A 15,299-nucleotide genomic window follows, 5' to 3' on the forward strand; every position below is an offset into this window, starting at 1 on the left:
GGAAGTATGACCAGCGGTTGCTAGACAAATATACTCTGGCCTCGAAAGAAAAGCTGGAAGGGAGAAGGGAGGTGGGGGGAAAAAATAGGATGGTAGGATAGTAAGCAGAGGAGTGAATATGGCCTCCTCTCCCCTCCCAAAAAAAAAAAAAAAAAGTCCTCCTCGGGGGATGTTTGGAAAAAGAGCAAGGGAACATGTTTTTGGTCTGGTGGTGGCTGCTTGGCTGCCTCTTACTCTCACACACACACACACACACACACACACACTCGACGAACGTTCCCAGCGGAACGCTGCTGCTGATTGAGGCACGGTTCGGCGTCCCTGCCCCAGCTGATCCCATGCCCCCAGCGGACGCCCATCCCTCTCATCGCGCCGGAGCGACTGATGTGCTTGTGCGCATGTTGGTGTGCGCCTTTGCGTAATTGAAAAACGCCACACGAAGGCCGTGACTAGACACGGCGCTTTCTTTGCTTTGCTTTGCTTTTATGTTTTTATTTTCCATGTGTGCGTTGGGTGGAAATGACTATTTTTAGCACCTGGGGTAATCTCAACTAAGAGCCTTTCAGGGCTGTTTCACTTTAACCTGGCCAAAACACTAAGCCAATAATCCAACGCCCAACTCATACGCACACACACACACTGCAACATGTTGCAGCAGTGCCACGTAATGAGACCAACCCTATTTCCCTGTATTATTTAATAGCGCGCACTTTACGGTGGGCGGAAGAAACCGGCAGACGTTCCTAGAACACTTTTATACTCTTCCCCTAATCCAATGAACCAAGGTGAGGAGTGCGAGGTGTAAACGCGGACATGAAATGAACTGGCCGGTAGAGTGACAGGGAGAGGTGCACAAAGAGTGAAAGCAATAGCCGAGATGAAAACCTAGACAGAGAGAGACATCTTTCGGCGAGCGCGCGCGCTCCGTGATTTATGGTGAGGCGCCGTCGGTCTTGGATGATGGGATGCTTCCCATCTCCAGCAAAGACCCATCAGTCCCAGGTGTGTGTCTATTCCATGCCAGCGCATCCACCAATGGCAGGAGCCTTGGCCGGGCCCCGTCCGCTCTGGTGGTTTGCCACGATCTGTTTGTGTGTTTGAGTTTCTGACATAAGCTTCCAGGGGAACTTTGTTGTTTCTGAACAATAATTAATAATTTAGAGCACAAATTAGGTCTTTTAGTGATGAATTAAAAAACAGTTCCTGCGGTTCTGGGAGGAGCCGGTAGATATCAAAGATTAGCTTAATATCACACTATGTTTGAATCCAGCGTTGCTGATGGGTGCCAAGAGGAGAGGAGTGGGATGCTGCTTCTTCTCTCGGGGTCAACTTGTGTTTTAATATTGACTTTTCCTGTTTTTTCCTGAGGTTTTATAATTTGGGTTAATAACCCTGCTCATGTTTCTACACAGTCTTATATTCTGCATGTGAAGGTTTTTATATCATCCTTGCAACTACAAAAAAAATAAAAAATAAATAAAAAATCCCCATTCCCCCACTAAGCTTCATGACGTGCGTCGCATGCTTATAGCTCCAGCTTATTCCCCTCTGAAACATTTAAGTCTGCACAGGCCTCAAATAGTTCAAGAGGCTCTCTGAGGCTCTGCTGAGGCATGAGTGACTTGATGCTTGGATGACTCACTTGCTGCCCAGTCAGTAGCTCCTGAGTGTAAAAGTGAAAGCTGAAGCTTTTACAGGCGTTTTACCGCTGCAGATAGGAACGGTTGCTTTCACTTAACTTCTTTTTGAAAATGTAGCAAATAATGGTAATAATCACGCTGCACGTGCAGTTATTCATCACGGTTGCAGTTTTTTTTTTTGACAGGTGAATTTGTAATGTGGCGCATCCGTATAAACCTGCTGCATGCATCCATCTTGGTAGAGCTGTCGACCTCAGGGAGTCAGCAGCGCTAAAATCGTCTGCTTGTTGATCAACTCTTTCCAGAAAACCATTTCAGGCGACTCTCTGCGTAGCCAAACCTCTTTTCATGTCGCTGCGGGCTTTGTTGTGTAATAGCTCGATGGGCAGATAGGGAAGGGATTTCGAGTGTTGGACGCTTGTCATCAAGTAGTCACCAGCCATTGATCATTCCGCATTTGGCAGACGGTACACAGTCTGGTGGCGTGTGCAGGTGTGGCGGGTATTCTGGACGAAATGTAAGCTGTAAAAGGCAACGCGATCAGTATTCCAAAGGGAACGGATCCTAGATTAAGATGAAATTCATTCAATGTTGCCGCTGCAAAGAAAGTCTCTGTGAGCTTTCATGCACCCCTCCCCAGCCTTTCTCATGGTACCCCTGCCTCACGTCGGCGAGCGGGGATCGCATCGACTTAAGCGCGCGAGCCCTTTGATGTGCTTTTCATTTCTTTACTTGTAAAGATAGGTGGGTCCGCACATCGTTAACACTCATGCAACATGCAAGGGCCCCGTGAAGTCCTCCGTGTTCAACGGCACGTGCAGCCCATACACATACGGCACTTGAAAGTGTGCGAGGAAAAAAAAAAAAAAAGGTCAGATAACGCAAAGTCACGACGCGGATAAGAGGGGCGCGCGTGCTGCAGCGGCACCCTCCTACCTGGATCCAGGAGTGACGAGGCGCTCGCCCGGGCCGTGCGGAAATCAAAAGATAATGCGTTTATTTAGCAATCAGCAAATAGCTTTCATGCGACGGGTAAGTGGCGGAGCCTGCGAGTCCTCGATAAGATCGTTTGCTCTCAGGTGTTTCCCCGTCGCACCACGTATGGCATTGAGTGCAAATTGAATAGGGTGACCTTTTTTTTTTCTTTTTTTTTGCCGCAGAGTCAAATTAGCCGCATTCCCAGCAAAAAGATAGTGTTATTTCAATTACCATAAATTTGCATTAGCGGTTCCCCCCGTCATGTGTACAAACGCTGACGCTGAATGGGACAGTAACACAGAAACACACCTCCAAGCGTCTTATTGTTTGAAAGACTGCAGACCGCTACATCTTGTCCACTCCGTCCTGGCTCTCCTCGCGTTGGCATCAGTCCGAGGAAGACATTACTATGACAAATGAAACGCCACGAACCCTCCGTGGGCTTGGCAGGGCCCGAAAGGTCAGGAGCCGCGTTGCGCAGGTGTGTGTGTGTGTGTGTGTTTGCTTGTAAGTGTGTAAAGGTGGTGTCAGCAGCGGATAATAACATTGAGTCCTCTGTGCGGAAAAGCAGACGGGCACTCCGGTCCGTTCTGCTGTCCTCGCAAATCTACGCAAATGTCAGAATCAAAGTGACCAGCCCACTCTGTGTTTGTAATTGTTTTATGGATAGCTTCACTTGACTGCTAATGACAGACTCGCCGTCCTGCCAAGAAACGTGACAGCAAGATGGACAGTGGAAATGGTCTCTGGGCTGCTTTTTTTTTTTTTGTCTCTCTCTGCACTCGGCCTGTCCCCCCTCCCTGCGTTCCGCCAACACATTATCAGCAGTGTAACAGTGGGTTCAAAGGCCCCTTGCTTAGTGGTGCACATTCGGAGCTGCCGACTTAAGCAAATAGCTATTTGCATGCCATTAAGAGAAAAAAGCAGAGGGAAGCACCATTTCTCATCCCATCTCCGCATCTCGCTGAATATTCCTTATTTGAGGCTCCAAATCTCTGTTTTTCTCCCCTCCTGCTGCGGCCGTCAGAGCAGAGCACAGTCAGAGCAATCACAGCAATCAGTGTTTCCTCGTGCCAAGCCGATTGGGAAGTAGCTGCCAAAACAAAAGAGTGAGTGTCCAATCATTATGATGGTGTGTGATTTGGTGGTGTTAGCGAGCGGTTGCTTGGACCATCTGTTGGACGGCTGGAGCGGGAAAACAACAGCAGCTCGGGGCTGGGCTGTGGATGGGGAGGCTCCGGCAGCAGCCCACACCACAAAAAAAAAATAAAAAAACTCCTGTGATCCTATCGGTTATTTGAATAGCTGTGTGAGAATGTGTTTGAGTTGATGCTAAGACGTGCATTTGATGTCGTCTTTGGACGGAATGCGGTTGCGAGATTGCATATTTTGCAGGCACCCTCCTGGTTGCGTGTGCGTTTGTGAATGGGCTGCACGATTTTTGACCCAAGTTCAGACAGGAAGGGCCTCGACGGGTCTGAAGACGTGCGACAGCCTCGGCAGACGAGCGTCAGAGTTCAGGTGGTTAGCTTTAGCGGCAGGGCTCGCCAGTCAGAGGATTTTTCTTCCAACTAAAAAAGAACAGCGCCGCTGTACCGTCCCCTGGGCAGGCGTCTCAATCGGATCTGGCCCGTGTCAGGAAGTGTAACAGCAGTCCTCTTTCTCTCTTACATGCCCCCCCCCCCCTCCCCTTTCTCTCTTCCTCCTTTCCCCCCATCAACTCATCGGATGGCGCTGTAACCGTCTCAAATGGTTCCCGGGAGATGCATCATCTCCGCGCACACATACACCCCGGTCTTCATTGACGGCCCCCGAACCGTTTCACCGCTGATTTACTGTGTAGCCTAGCCTCACAACGCGAGGCAGGGCATCTGGCATCTGGCAAACGGTCAACTTCTGCGACAGCCTTCCCCTTTTTCCCAAATCCATTTTTTGTTTTAGCGCCGGGACGAAAACAGCGAGTTCCTGCGCGGAAACAAATAACAGTCTCGTGATTTTTTTGTGAATGTGTGCTATCCAGCGCGCGGGCTCATTTGCTTGGGAAATTGTTTCGGAATAACGAGGCGCTCTATTGACTCCGTGGTCACGTGGAAAATGACGGGAGCCTTCAGCTCATTGCTGCACGTGAGCCATTCGCAGGCCCTGACCACAATGGAGGTTTAACATTTCATTTTATGATTTGGAACACCGTCAGAATGTGCCGCCGCTCCCCTCGCACACACGCTCAGACACAGACACACAGAGGAACTTAACAGCGTTATGTATGGTTTCATCGCTCCGTATAGGCCATAATCACCCTCTCTCCATCTCAGTAAGCTCATGCTAAATGACCAGACGTCTCTGGCGGCTGCCGTGATTTGTCTCCCCGCTGTGCATCGTGCCGTACCTCGCCCCCCCCCACCCTCCCCCCTTTCCCCGCCGCCATATGTTGCGCCTGTGTGACCGGCCGACGTGTCAGGCCTGACTAACGCCTTAACGGCAAGGCTGACTTTGATTTATTTCCTCTGAAATCTGGGGGCCGGGGGTAATAACACAGAATGACATTATTTGTTTATCAAATCCAAGGCTGCTTTTCTTGGCAGAGTTAAGATGTGATGACTTGATACCACCGCCGCACTCCCTACCCCCCCTTCCCCCCCACAACACACACACACACACACACACAATTTGTGATTGTGCCATGATTAGAGGGTCTGGCTAGTCACTTAACCTCAACCAGTGCTTTTGAAATGTGACAGAGCAGAAAGATTGAGAAGAAGCGAAGCAATTAAACTGTCAAGTCGTGGATTTAACCCCATCTCACAGTTTTGGGTGTAATTTATTTGGGTTGTGTGTTGTTTTTTTTCTGCCTGTAACAGTTCCTCCGTTCGCACAAAGAAGAAGAACAAGCGAGGAGGAGAGAGCGAGAATAAACAGCACTTTAAATACCAGATGACCCATTTAATTGGAGATGTTTTATCTTCCCGCATCCAGAATGTCTGTCGCATGTTGCGCCTCGCCATTGGTGATAACGGAGAGGGGCTGTTCAGTCCGCTGAAACTTCGGTGATCGGGTCTATCAATTCTGGCACTTCTCGCGACGCGTCGGGCTCCCTTTCACATGTAAATGATGCATTGCCCCCCGAAAAGCTCGTTAAAATTTTGATCCCTGACAAATTTGCTCAGGAGCCTCGGAAATCCTCAAGAAGCAATTAGCAGATTTAATTTGGCTATTTGCCCCGGCGTTCAGAAGTGCGTGTTTGTTTAAAGCAGCACCTTCACCTTGCGCTATCAGCTGTGTGAATAGTATCTCCTGGAACACAATGCTGCGCTGTAGAACCCAATAAAAAGAAAAAAAAAAAAAGTTAAAGGCAAGGACAATCTCAAAGACAGGCAGTCCTGATAACAAAAGGGGCCTCACCTAATAATGAACAACTGGAGTTGGCTTTCTTTTCCTTGATGTGGGGAAACTGGGGTGAAGGAGGAGGGGGAGGTGGAGGGGGGAGAAGCTCTGCCAGCACTTGCCAGCATGTTTTATGGCTAATTGAAGCATTTGGAATAAAACGGCTGCAAAATGGCACCCTTTAGAATTGGAGCGGGGTTAATATATTGTGATCCCACAATTAGCCCAGGATTGTTAAGATCTCTTTAATTCGGTGAGGTCCATTAAGCGGGATGGGCGAGAAAGTGCTCCCGCCGAGACAATTTTTCTCCTCTCTCTTTGTTCTCTCCGCCGTCCTCTCTTCCTTCGCCGCGGCTGCCGTTGTAATCAATATAAGTGTGCGCGGGCCCCCCCCTCCCCGTCGGCAGATTGACCAGGTTATCCTGATGTCACCCCCTTTGGGCGCCGCAGATAGGTGAAGTCCAGCTTCTGTTTGGAAATATACAAGCAGGGGAACTTTTCTAAGGTGTGGTCCTCAGGGCTGGCATGGAGAAGCTCGCCCTCTTGGACTGGGGTAGTAGATCATCCTCTCTCCGGGGGTAGTAACGATCACTAAGGTTTGCTCTTTACCCCAGTTTCTCAAATCCCTGCTTGGCCTATAAGTGCCTCCGCCAGAGCCACAGCGGCTGCTGCTGCTGCTGCTGCTGCTGCTGCTGCTGCTGCTGCTGCATGATCGTCACGACTCAGGGTTTTACAAGTGTCTCTTTCAGAATACGAGAGTCCCTTCTGGGTTATCTTCGGGGATACAGTGTGCCTGTGGGAGCTCGCCAATTGGTGGAGGTTTGCGAAACAGGACTGAAATCACTCCATTTGAGCCTGCTGCAGCCTGAGAAATTCCACAATCCTTTCCGAAAGCATGACATAACGAAACTCGCACAGCCCTTTCAACTTTTCACATGGCTACCACCCCACCCCGCAGTTTCTACTCTATAGATGTCTATGTTTAACCACTCGAGAGGTGAATAAATCCGCATTTAAATGCAACCTTGATTTGACAGTTGAAGAACAGGCCTTGGCGGCTGGATTGCTCATTAATTTTTAATAATCTAAAGCGAATCTAAATAATTTCAATTTCTCATGCTTGGATGTATGTTTGCACTGAAGCCAGGGCAGCGGGCTTTATCAGCATTTAATACCTACATGCTTAGTGCTCAGGTAATAACTCGGGATGCGAGAAAACGGCGAGCGTTTCAATGGGGTTCCAGCACAGTGGATTTTGAAGCTGCTCGCAAGTAATTAAACAGCGTGCCACCTCATACAGAGCAATTTCCTGCGAGGCATTCGCTTGCCAATGCGGCGTGGCCCCAGCCTACGTCGCGTTATCTCTCTAAAATATGTCCTCTTTATCAGTTTTTAATAATGACTGAGTGCCCGCGTTGTTAGTGCGGGAAAATCTGCTCGGTGATCGTCAGATTAACGCTTTCCTCACTGTCACCTCCGTGTCACCTGTGAGTGAAAATTGGACGGGGGAAACATTGAAATGGCCGCTATCTCGGTGGCAAACGCCAAGCTTCTCCGAAAGGGCCATCCATTGTCGTGTACATTAATTGTGTAAAAAAAAAAAAAAAAAAGCAGTGGGCTGGACAGGAACAGGAAGTCTGGAGTCTTCTCAGGTACGGTGCTGGTATCTGAGAGGTTGTAATGACGGCCACACGCCGCCGAGGACCGATGATAATCCTGGCGTGTGCGTAGAGGGATTTGTTCTTGTTGGGCTGGCCACAGAGTGTCCCAGGGTGACGATGCTGTTTATCTTTCCGCTGTCTTAAAGTCCCCTGGGCTTTTTTGGCCCTGGAACTTGCAGATCCTGTTGTCAGTTGTCAGTGCAATAAGGCACTTCTGGGCGCACACACAAACACACACATCCTTTGTCAAGTGAGCTGCATCCCCCTCACTCTTAATGCCTACCTATATGTATTCCATTTTTTACTCCACATGCATGCACGGTTACCGTACCTCCGCTGTTACACCTCCTATGTTGACTCCCGGCAGCTCGCATCCTTCCCTCGCCTCCTCTAACCGTCTCCATCTCCCCCCGTTTCTTTATTTCTTTTACACGGTTATAATCTCCGCCATTAAACAGCCCAGCTGCAGCAATCTCGCGACTCCTCTCGTACATCAAAGACGAGCCGAGTGGCGCGAATGAGCGTTATTTATCGCGGATTGTCGATGGTAACTTCCTGCCCGTCGCGAACATCGGCCGTCGTGCCAACGTTTTAAATATATCACATTTATTTAGCATTAGCGGGGTCGTAATTCTCCTTATCGGAGGATTGCTTCCAAACATCTTGTGGGCAATTCCGAACGTCCCTCAAATCCTGCGGGTGAAGAGCGAGGCCAGTCAAGTTCTGCCCATTGTCTCTTTCGCCCCCTCAGTCCCTTCCAGCTCAACCCATTCCCGTCTTTCCTCGATACGTCGCTACCCGTCAGCCCCGGTAATGGGTTTCTTGGGGGAGATATTATTTTGGTCCAGTAAGCCGCGTGCTTAAAATATGAGTGACAGGCTTGACTCACATGCACATGAGGAGAATTTTGTTTTTAAAAGGCTGCCAGAACAGAGTCTGCAAAAAAAAAAAAAAAAAAAAAACATATTCCCACTATATTTAAAGTCTTGCATGCAGCCACCCACCACATTTACTTCCCTGGAAGGAAACAAAAACAGATGCAACTTCTCCTGACTAAAATGTCCTATTTTTTTTTATTTATTTTTTTTATCTCTTTTTCCCCCCCTTTTCCCCCTCCTAAGAAGATAGATGAAGAAAATGAGGCCAACTTGCTGGCAGTGCTTACAGAGACCCTGGACAGCATCCCGGTGGATGAGGACGGATTGCCTTCGTTTGAGGCCCTGGCAGATGGGGACGTGACCAATGCCAGTGACCAGAGCTGTCCTTCCTCTCCTGACGGCTCACCACGCACCCCCGAGCCTGAGGAGCCTTCCCTGGTAACATCAGTAGTTCCTTTCTTTTTATGATTCTCACCCCGCCGCAACACAAATTTCACTCCCAAGATGTGACCACCCGACACCATGCACAGGCAGGACTCTTTAACCAGACGGGTCATTTGCCTGACGTCTCTTTTGCCGGTCTCCCTCCACATTTGCCGCAATGTGCTCACTGTATATGTAGTCAGAGCATGCACGGATACAGATGAAGGGAGGAGGGGAGCGGACGGAATTGACGAGTGCGTGCTAATTACATAACTGTGCTATTGTGGCTCCAATTCAATGATGGGAACAATACAGTGGGGCCAACTATGGTTGAAACAGTGCCACGGGCCCTGAAATCAAGCCGGCACACAATGAAAGTACTCGTCTCGGGCTAATCCCCCTGTGTCGAAGTAATCTTTTTTCATATAAATATTCTAACAAAATAAGAGACCTCTAAATGAGATGTCAGCTTGCCTCGTGCTAGTTTTTTTTTTTTACACCTGATCGTACCATCTGGGTGTTTCTCCAGCATGTAGGCTTTGACCTAAAACGTTATGTTGTGTTACGTTATACTCCGTTTTATTCCATGCCGGTCCCTTCCAAATGACCTTTAGCCAAATGCCTGTGCGTGTTTATTCCATCACATTAGCGGAGCCCGGCCGTGTGTACATAAAAACATCAGCGCAAGAAGGAAACAAAACCTGACTTATCAAGTCACATCCGATAAACTGCTTAAAATAGTCTAATCCTTTAAATACGTCTCTGATTTTATCTTTTTTTTTTTATCCGCAGTATCAGTCTATTGCACATTTACTAAAAGCGCAGGCAGTCTAATTGAAAGGAAGTGGTCATTTGCATAACTCATGCTCACGTGCGCCCCCCCTCCCCACTCTCTCTCTCTCCTCCCACCTTTCTGGTTCTGTTTGGGTCCAGCTGAAGAAGCTCCTTCTGGCACCCGCAAACTCCCAGCTCAGCTATAATCAATACACAGGTGGCAAGGCACAGAACCATGCAGCCAGCAGCAACCACCGGATCAGACCACCACCTGCCGTCGTCAAGGTAGGGACACATACACACACACACGCGCGCGCACGCAGACAAAGACATGCACCGCCTTGCTGCTTATTTCTCTCCTGTACACACACAGTTTTTTTTTTTGGTTGGCGTTTGTTTATCTGTTTCACTCTGTTCTCGCTCTGTCTTGTTTCTTGCTCTCCCTCCCTCTCTCCCTCCCTCCTCCTCACATTTCTTCTTGTTTTGGTGGCCGCCTTTAGAAGATGTTAGACTACTTCTCTAGCAGTCTACCATCCCAGGGGGGGCATCTCGTAATGAAAACAGGCTGATTGCTGTTGGGCTTTCCAGGCGAGGCATCGGCACCGTTGTCTCATTAGCTCCACCACTTATCCGCCTTGGTATGGTGCCTGTTGGAAAAAGAAGACGAGGGAAAAAAAAAAAAGAAAAAAAAAGCGACAGCCGCTCTCGCGGAGAGATTGATGCTTTGAGATGACACGATCAAAATATCAGACTAGATGTTCTCATTAGATGGCTCTGAAAAGACGTTTTTTTTAAAAAAAATAGGGGTGGGGCGGATTAAGATTTAATTTTAGTCAGGTTTGTGAATTTGAATAAGTAGAATATATGACTTGAGTTTCATCTGTTACGCAGCGTATAGCACTTGATGGGTCTTGTTAGAGGAAATCGTCTGCATCATTTGTTATGCTTAACCCGGTGTTTAGAAGCCGCCCGACGTAAAAAAGCATCTGCATCTGATCACACTGTGTGGTAAACACATTACAGGCAGATTTGCGCGTGCTCGCCGTACTATGTTTGCACACGCGGCGCGTCAACCTTCCTCGCGGAGTCTATTTTCATACTGTGTCTTTGAGTCATCCATTTCTGGAGCAGAGCAGAAACGAGGGCTCCCGGAGGACGTGGTGTTCGTACGGAGTGGCGCGGGTGGTGCTCGGGGGGGCCACGCAATTAAGATGATGGGCGGACGGCGCTCCCACCGTCGCCTCCCAGACAGTTGGGCAGCTTCTGCGCTCAGGCTGTTTGAGTCACTCTTTCAGCCCCTCCGTGGCTCCATCTCTTTCTACTCTACTATTTTTGGGCCAAAAGTGCATTGCTTACAATTGGATCAGCTGCAGTGAGCAATAAAAGTTTTTGTCCAGGCAAACTAAGTGATACTCTTCTCTGTCTCTTTCTGTTTTCGCGCAGACGGAAAGCCCCTGGAATGGCAAAGCTAGAGGGGGCTCCAGCCAACAGAACCGCCCGGTGAGGCGGCCTTGCACTGAGCTGCTGAAATACCTAACAGCCACCGATGACATCCTGCTCCACACCAAAGCCAGCGAAGCCAAGAGCGCCTGGGGTGGTGTCAGTAGCAGGGACAAGAGTGGCCTGGGTCTCGGCGCCTCTTCTTCCTCCTCCTCCTCACCGTCCTCGTCGTCCACCTCCTCGTTCTCCTCCCTCTCCTCCACCTCTTCCTCCTCCTCCACAACGTCCAAGAAGAAGTCAGCTGTGCCGTCTCAACAGCAGCAGCAACAGCAGCAGCAGCAGCAGCAGCAGCAGCAGCCGCCGCAGCAGCATCACCAGCGAGGTGAGAGCCGGGCTGCAGGCGAGTGTAGTATGGCTGGTGTTGGGGCTGGGAAGTGGCAGCGTTGCACTCGCGATGACGGTGTTGAGGAGTCGGAGGGTGCTTCTATCCCTGTCGGCCACAGGTCCTCCACCTGCGGCCATGCCCGCCCCAAACTGGAGCATGGGCCGCCCAGTGAAGAAGGAAGGCCGCCAGGCGATGCGGCCCGCCTGGCCGCCGCTAGGTTTATTAGGTATATGCATTCTTATTCCCTCCCTCCCCGAGAGGTGAGTCACAGCTGTGAGCATTGCCGAGAGGCTGCGGGCGCCACTCAGGCTAGCGAGGGCTTTGGCAGACGAGGCCGCAGTAACAGCAGCGGTGCCGGCCGAGCACCACATAGGCACGTCACGGTGACTATAAAGAAAAGAGATGAGAAGCCGGGGCACCCTTTACTCAGCCAGCTGCTCACCTCCAAACACAGGCCCGCTCAATATCGGGCCCACCTACTCCCACCAAAGATCACCCCTTTACGTAGCACTAAGAGCAAATTAGACGTTAAGAGGTCCGAGGGCCCGGCCCGAGCCGTTTCTAAGGTGGAAGAGAAGGAGCTGAGAGGGACTGCGATTCAGAGAAACCAGGGAGGAAGTCACGCTCTAGACCTTGACTCAGTGCCCCTGCTGTCACCTCTTACCTTAGACCTAGAGAGCTGGGTTAGCCAGTCAGACCCGGGGCTAGACTTGGGCTTTGGACTAGAGCTGGGGTGGCCGAACCTTGAGGGCTATGGGGAGGATGTTGACCATGATGATGATGATGATGGTGTTGTTGATGATGATGATGACCATGTCATGGGAAGCCCTGCAGCGGTGCTCTCACAGGGGCCGCCAAGCCCACTCCTCCCAGACACTAGCATTGCAGAGCCCACCCCTCCCTGCATCATAGAAGGGCAAGGGCACCCACACAGGCAGGCACTCAGCGAGCACCCCGATGACCAGGGCCACCCGTTGTTAGGTAATCATGACTGCATCCCCCCCACTGGCCTTATCTCTGCTCTCTCTTCTCCCTCTCCTGCTCTAACCACTTCCCAGTTTGATTTCACGACTAACCCCTACTCTAATTTGAATCTAACAGTCATTCCGAGGGCATAAACAACAATGACAGCCTGCTCGCCAACGCTTTTTTTTGCTAGTCCCAGAGGCACTCTTTTCAATTTAAAGAGAGTGAAATTCTTAAAAAAAAAAAAAAAAAAAAAAGAAGGGGGTGGGAAAAGGGGGGTGAGCCTTGTCTTGCTACTGTACGTCTTGTATTCACAAAGTCGATCCCTTGAACGATCTTTGGCTGATTGAGCTGAGTGTGCTGAAGTGTACATTTAGACTCAGAGCCCAGGTGCTGCTCTTTAGCGTCGTGCTACTAAAGCCACATTCTGTTAGCTGGAGCACAAGTCGGCCAGAGCCTCAGGCAACTGCACAAGCTTCCTTGACTCTCCTTTCTTCCTTCTTTTTTCCCCCCCTCCTGTGCTGTTGGTGCATGCCATTATGACTTCACTGTCGAGGGAGGGGCTCACCCACTGTCATGTGTCTTGTTTGTGGCATCGTCTCTGTATGTCTTTATTCCATTTCGATCTGTTTGTTGTCTTGAGCGCGGTCTGTCTGTGTCTAGACACCTGTGAAACATGCACCATCACTTCATCCTGCCTCACAGAGTGAACAGTCTATCCTAAGAGAGTAAATTGTTAAAATGGGGTCAATCTAAAAAGATATGCTTTGTAAAAGTAGTGTCCACAGAAATACTTTCTAACCGGGGATGGGTGTTTTTTTTTTTTTTTTTTTTTTTTTTTTGTAGTTGTAGAATTGCATTTGTTGAGCCAATTTGGGATTAACTGTTGCAGAATGTGGACTTGTTCTCTTCTGCCGTGATTGTTATACGTAGATCAATAATTACCCGTGCTCCTTTGTGTTCTGCAGCCAAACCAACCACCTTGCCACTTCCTTTGACCCCAGAGTCTCCAAAGTAAGTGTGAGAAGTTTTTCCACGTTATTCTAGGCAACAAGAAATAAAAAAAAAAAAAGAGCAAGATGAAACTACAAAGACAAAACCAAAGAAAACTAAATAGACTTGAATCCAAGTTGAGGCATTTTTGTGACTCATTTCCATTTCTTAGTTCATTGAAGCACTCGGTCCTGCTTCCGCTTGAGAAGTAAAATGCTGTACTTGTTGTTTTTTTTGTCTTCCAGTGACCACAAGGGATCCCCGCTTGAGAACAAAACCATTGAACGCACATTAAGTGTGGAGATTGCTGGAACCCCAGGTACGTTTGAGATTATTTAAAACGTGTGCTTTTATTAGGAACCATTAGGCCACTGCTAATTCTCTCTGCAGCTGTTAACGGGTTAAACTAGTCCTCAGTTCCATCGCAGTTCAGAGTTCAAGGTGAAGGCATGGGAGATCACGTTTATGTGCCTGGGTATTGATTAGGCTTTCCAATCTCTTCAGGGTTTATTAGCAAACCCCTCCCCTTCCTTCCCCACTCCCCTCCTTTGTTACCGAAGAGTTAATATCTATCAGATCCTAATGCTCTCTAGCAGGTGACTTGGCCCACACATCAAGAGAAAATTGAAATGGCTGTATTAATTAGTTTTAGTATGAGTCAATTTTGTCTTCCATTCTTGAATCACTGTACATTCAGGCAGCTAGATCAATGTTAAGGTTCCCATGCAAAAGTTGCAGTTTAATAAGTAATACCAGCGTGGTTATAAAGATCATCCGTATGTGTTTAAAGAACGTTAGGAAATCTACAACATTGAGGTTCGTCTTTATCTAGTGAATTGCGTTAATAATCACCCAACGATTACGTTTAATAATCTGATCTTAATATAAATATAATCTCTGCCCTTTAGCCGCTCACAGAGTGTGATGTTCCATAGTTTTGGGTATTCATTTACCAGCAGAGGAAATTATCTCCATGCAAACCTCTTGTTCTACTTAACCCTTGCAGGGGAAGGAAAGTCAAATCCCAAGTGGTGTCCCACTCCTCTGTCCTTGTGACTCTCGTTGAAGTGTCGCGTAACCCTTTTGTGTAGATAAGCTCTCATTGTCAAAGGGGGGGGGGCGCCTGTTGAGACTTAAAGAAGGGGCAGACTCCTTGAGCTATGGGGCAATCATGCCCAGTTAATATTTCTTCCCGTTTTACTGCACATGGGCGAGCCCGTTGACCTGTGGACAAATCTCGGTGTCCGTTCTGTTCCACCGCATCCGTTTTTTTTTTTTTTACAAGCGCGGTCAAACAAAGCCCTTCACCTGACTTCCCCGTCCTGTGCAAATTTAGGATTGAATATTAGCAGGAAAGTCATTAGTCCAGAAAGCTCTGGGTTACTGAGCCCCTTTCCTACTTAGAGATTAGCTTTTGAGTCTCATGCTCTGTGAGACAGATGGATATAGATCCCGGTAATCGGAGGTGTAAGCTTTTGGGTTTGGAGTTAAACGTCCTTCGCGGAGTTCGACTGACGCTCCGCTACAAGAGAGAAAATGGTGGCGTTGCTGATAATCAGATGAAAGTTAACCAGCTTGGGCGAGTCCACTTTCAGAGCAGATTAACGACACTCTGATGGAATTTTCCACGAGCCGCTTCCCGCACCTTATTGTTTTATTCCTTTATGACGAGTTGTAGTAGTGGCGGTTATTGCTATAATGTCTGTTTAATCACCGGAGCCTGTTCATGTTGTATCCAACCGTTGCCCAATGGTAAATAAGAGCGATGTCTGGACGGCTC

The 15,299-nt window shown here is 48.8% G+C and overlaps 1 protein-coding gene across 14 annotated transcripts in view; it reads left to right on the forward strand.

Annotated features, from left to right (window-relative positions):
* The window catches only part of ppargc1a (peroxisome proliferator-activated receptor gamma, coactivator 1 alpha), a 272,323-nt gene that overhangs the window by 243,399 nt on the left and 13,625 nt on the right, over positions 1-15,299 (forward strand). For 5 of the 14 annotated variants that reach the window (XM_047579421.1, XM_047579464.1, XM_047579438.1 and 2 more), the window contains exons 3-7: positions 8,782-8,976; positions 9,895-10,020; positions 11,179-12,541; positions 13,495-13,540; positions 13,765-13,838. In XM_047579421.1, coding sequence (XP_047435377.1) covers positions 8,782-8,976; positions 9,895-10,020; positions 11,179-12,541; positions 13,495-13,540; positions 13,765-13,838 — 1,804 coding nt within the window. The remainder of the gene's footprint in view (positions 1-8,781; positions 8,977-9,894; positions 10,021-11,178; positions 12,542-13,494; positions 13,541-13,764; positions 13,839-15,299) is intronic. The other 9 variants (XM_047579482.1, XM_047579509.1, XM_047579499.1 and 6 more) reach the window with 4 other exon arrangements.

The sequence above is a fragment of the Mugil cephalus genome, chromosome 1 (assembly GCF_022458985.1).
Source record: "Mugil cephalus isolate CIBA_MC_2020 chromosome 1, CIBA_Mcephalus_1.1, whole genome shotgun sequence".
NCBI classification, from domain to species: Eukaryota; Metazoa; Chordata; class Actinopteri; order Mugiliformes; family Mugilidae; genus Mugil; species Mugil cephalus.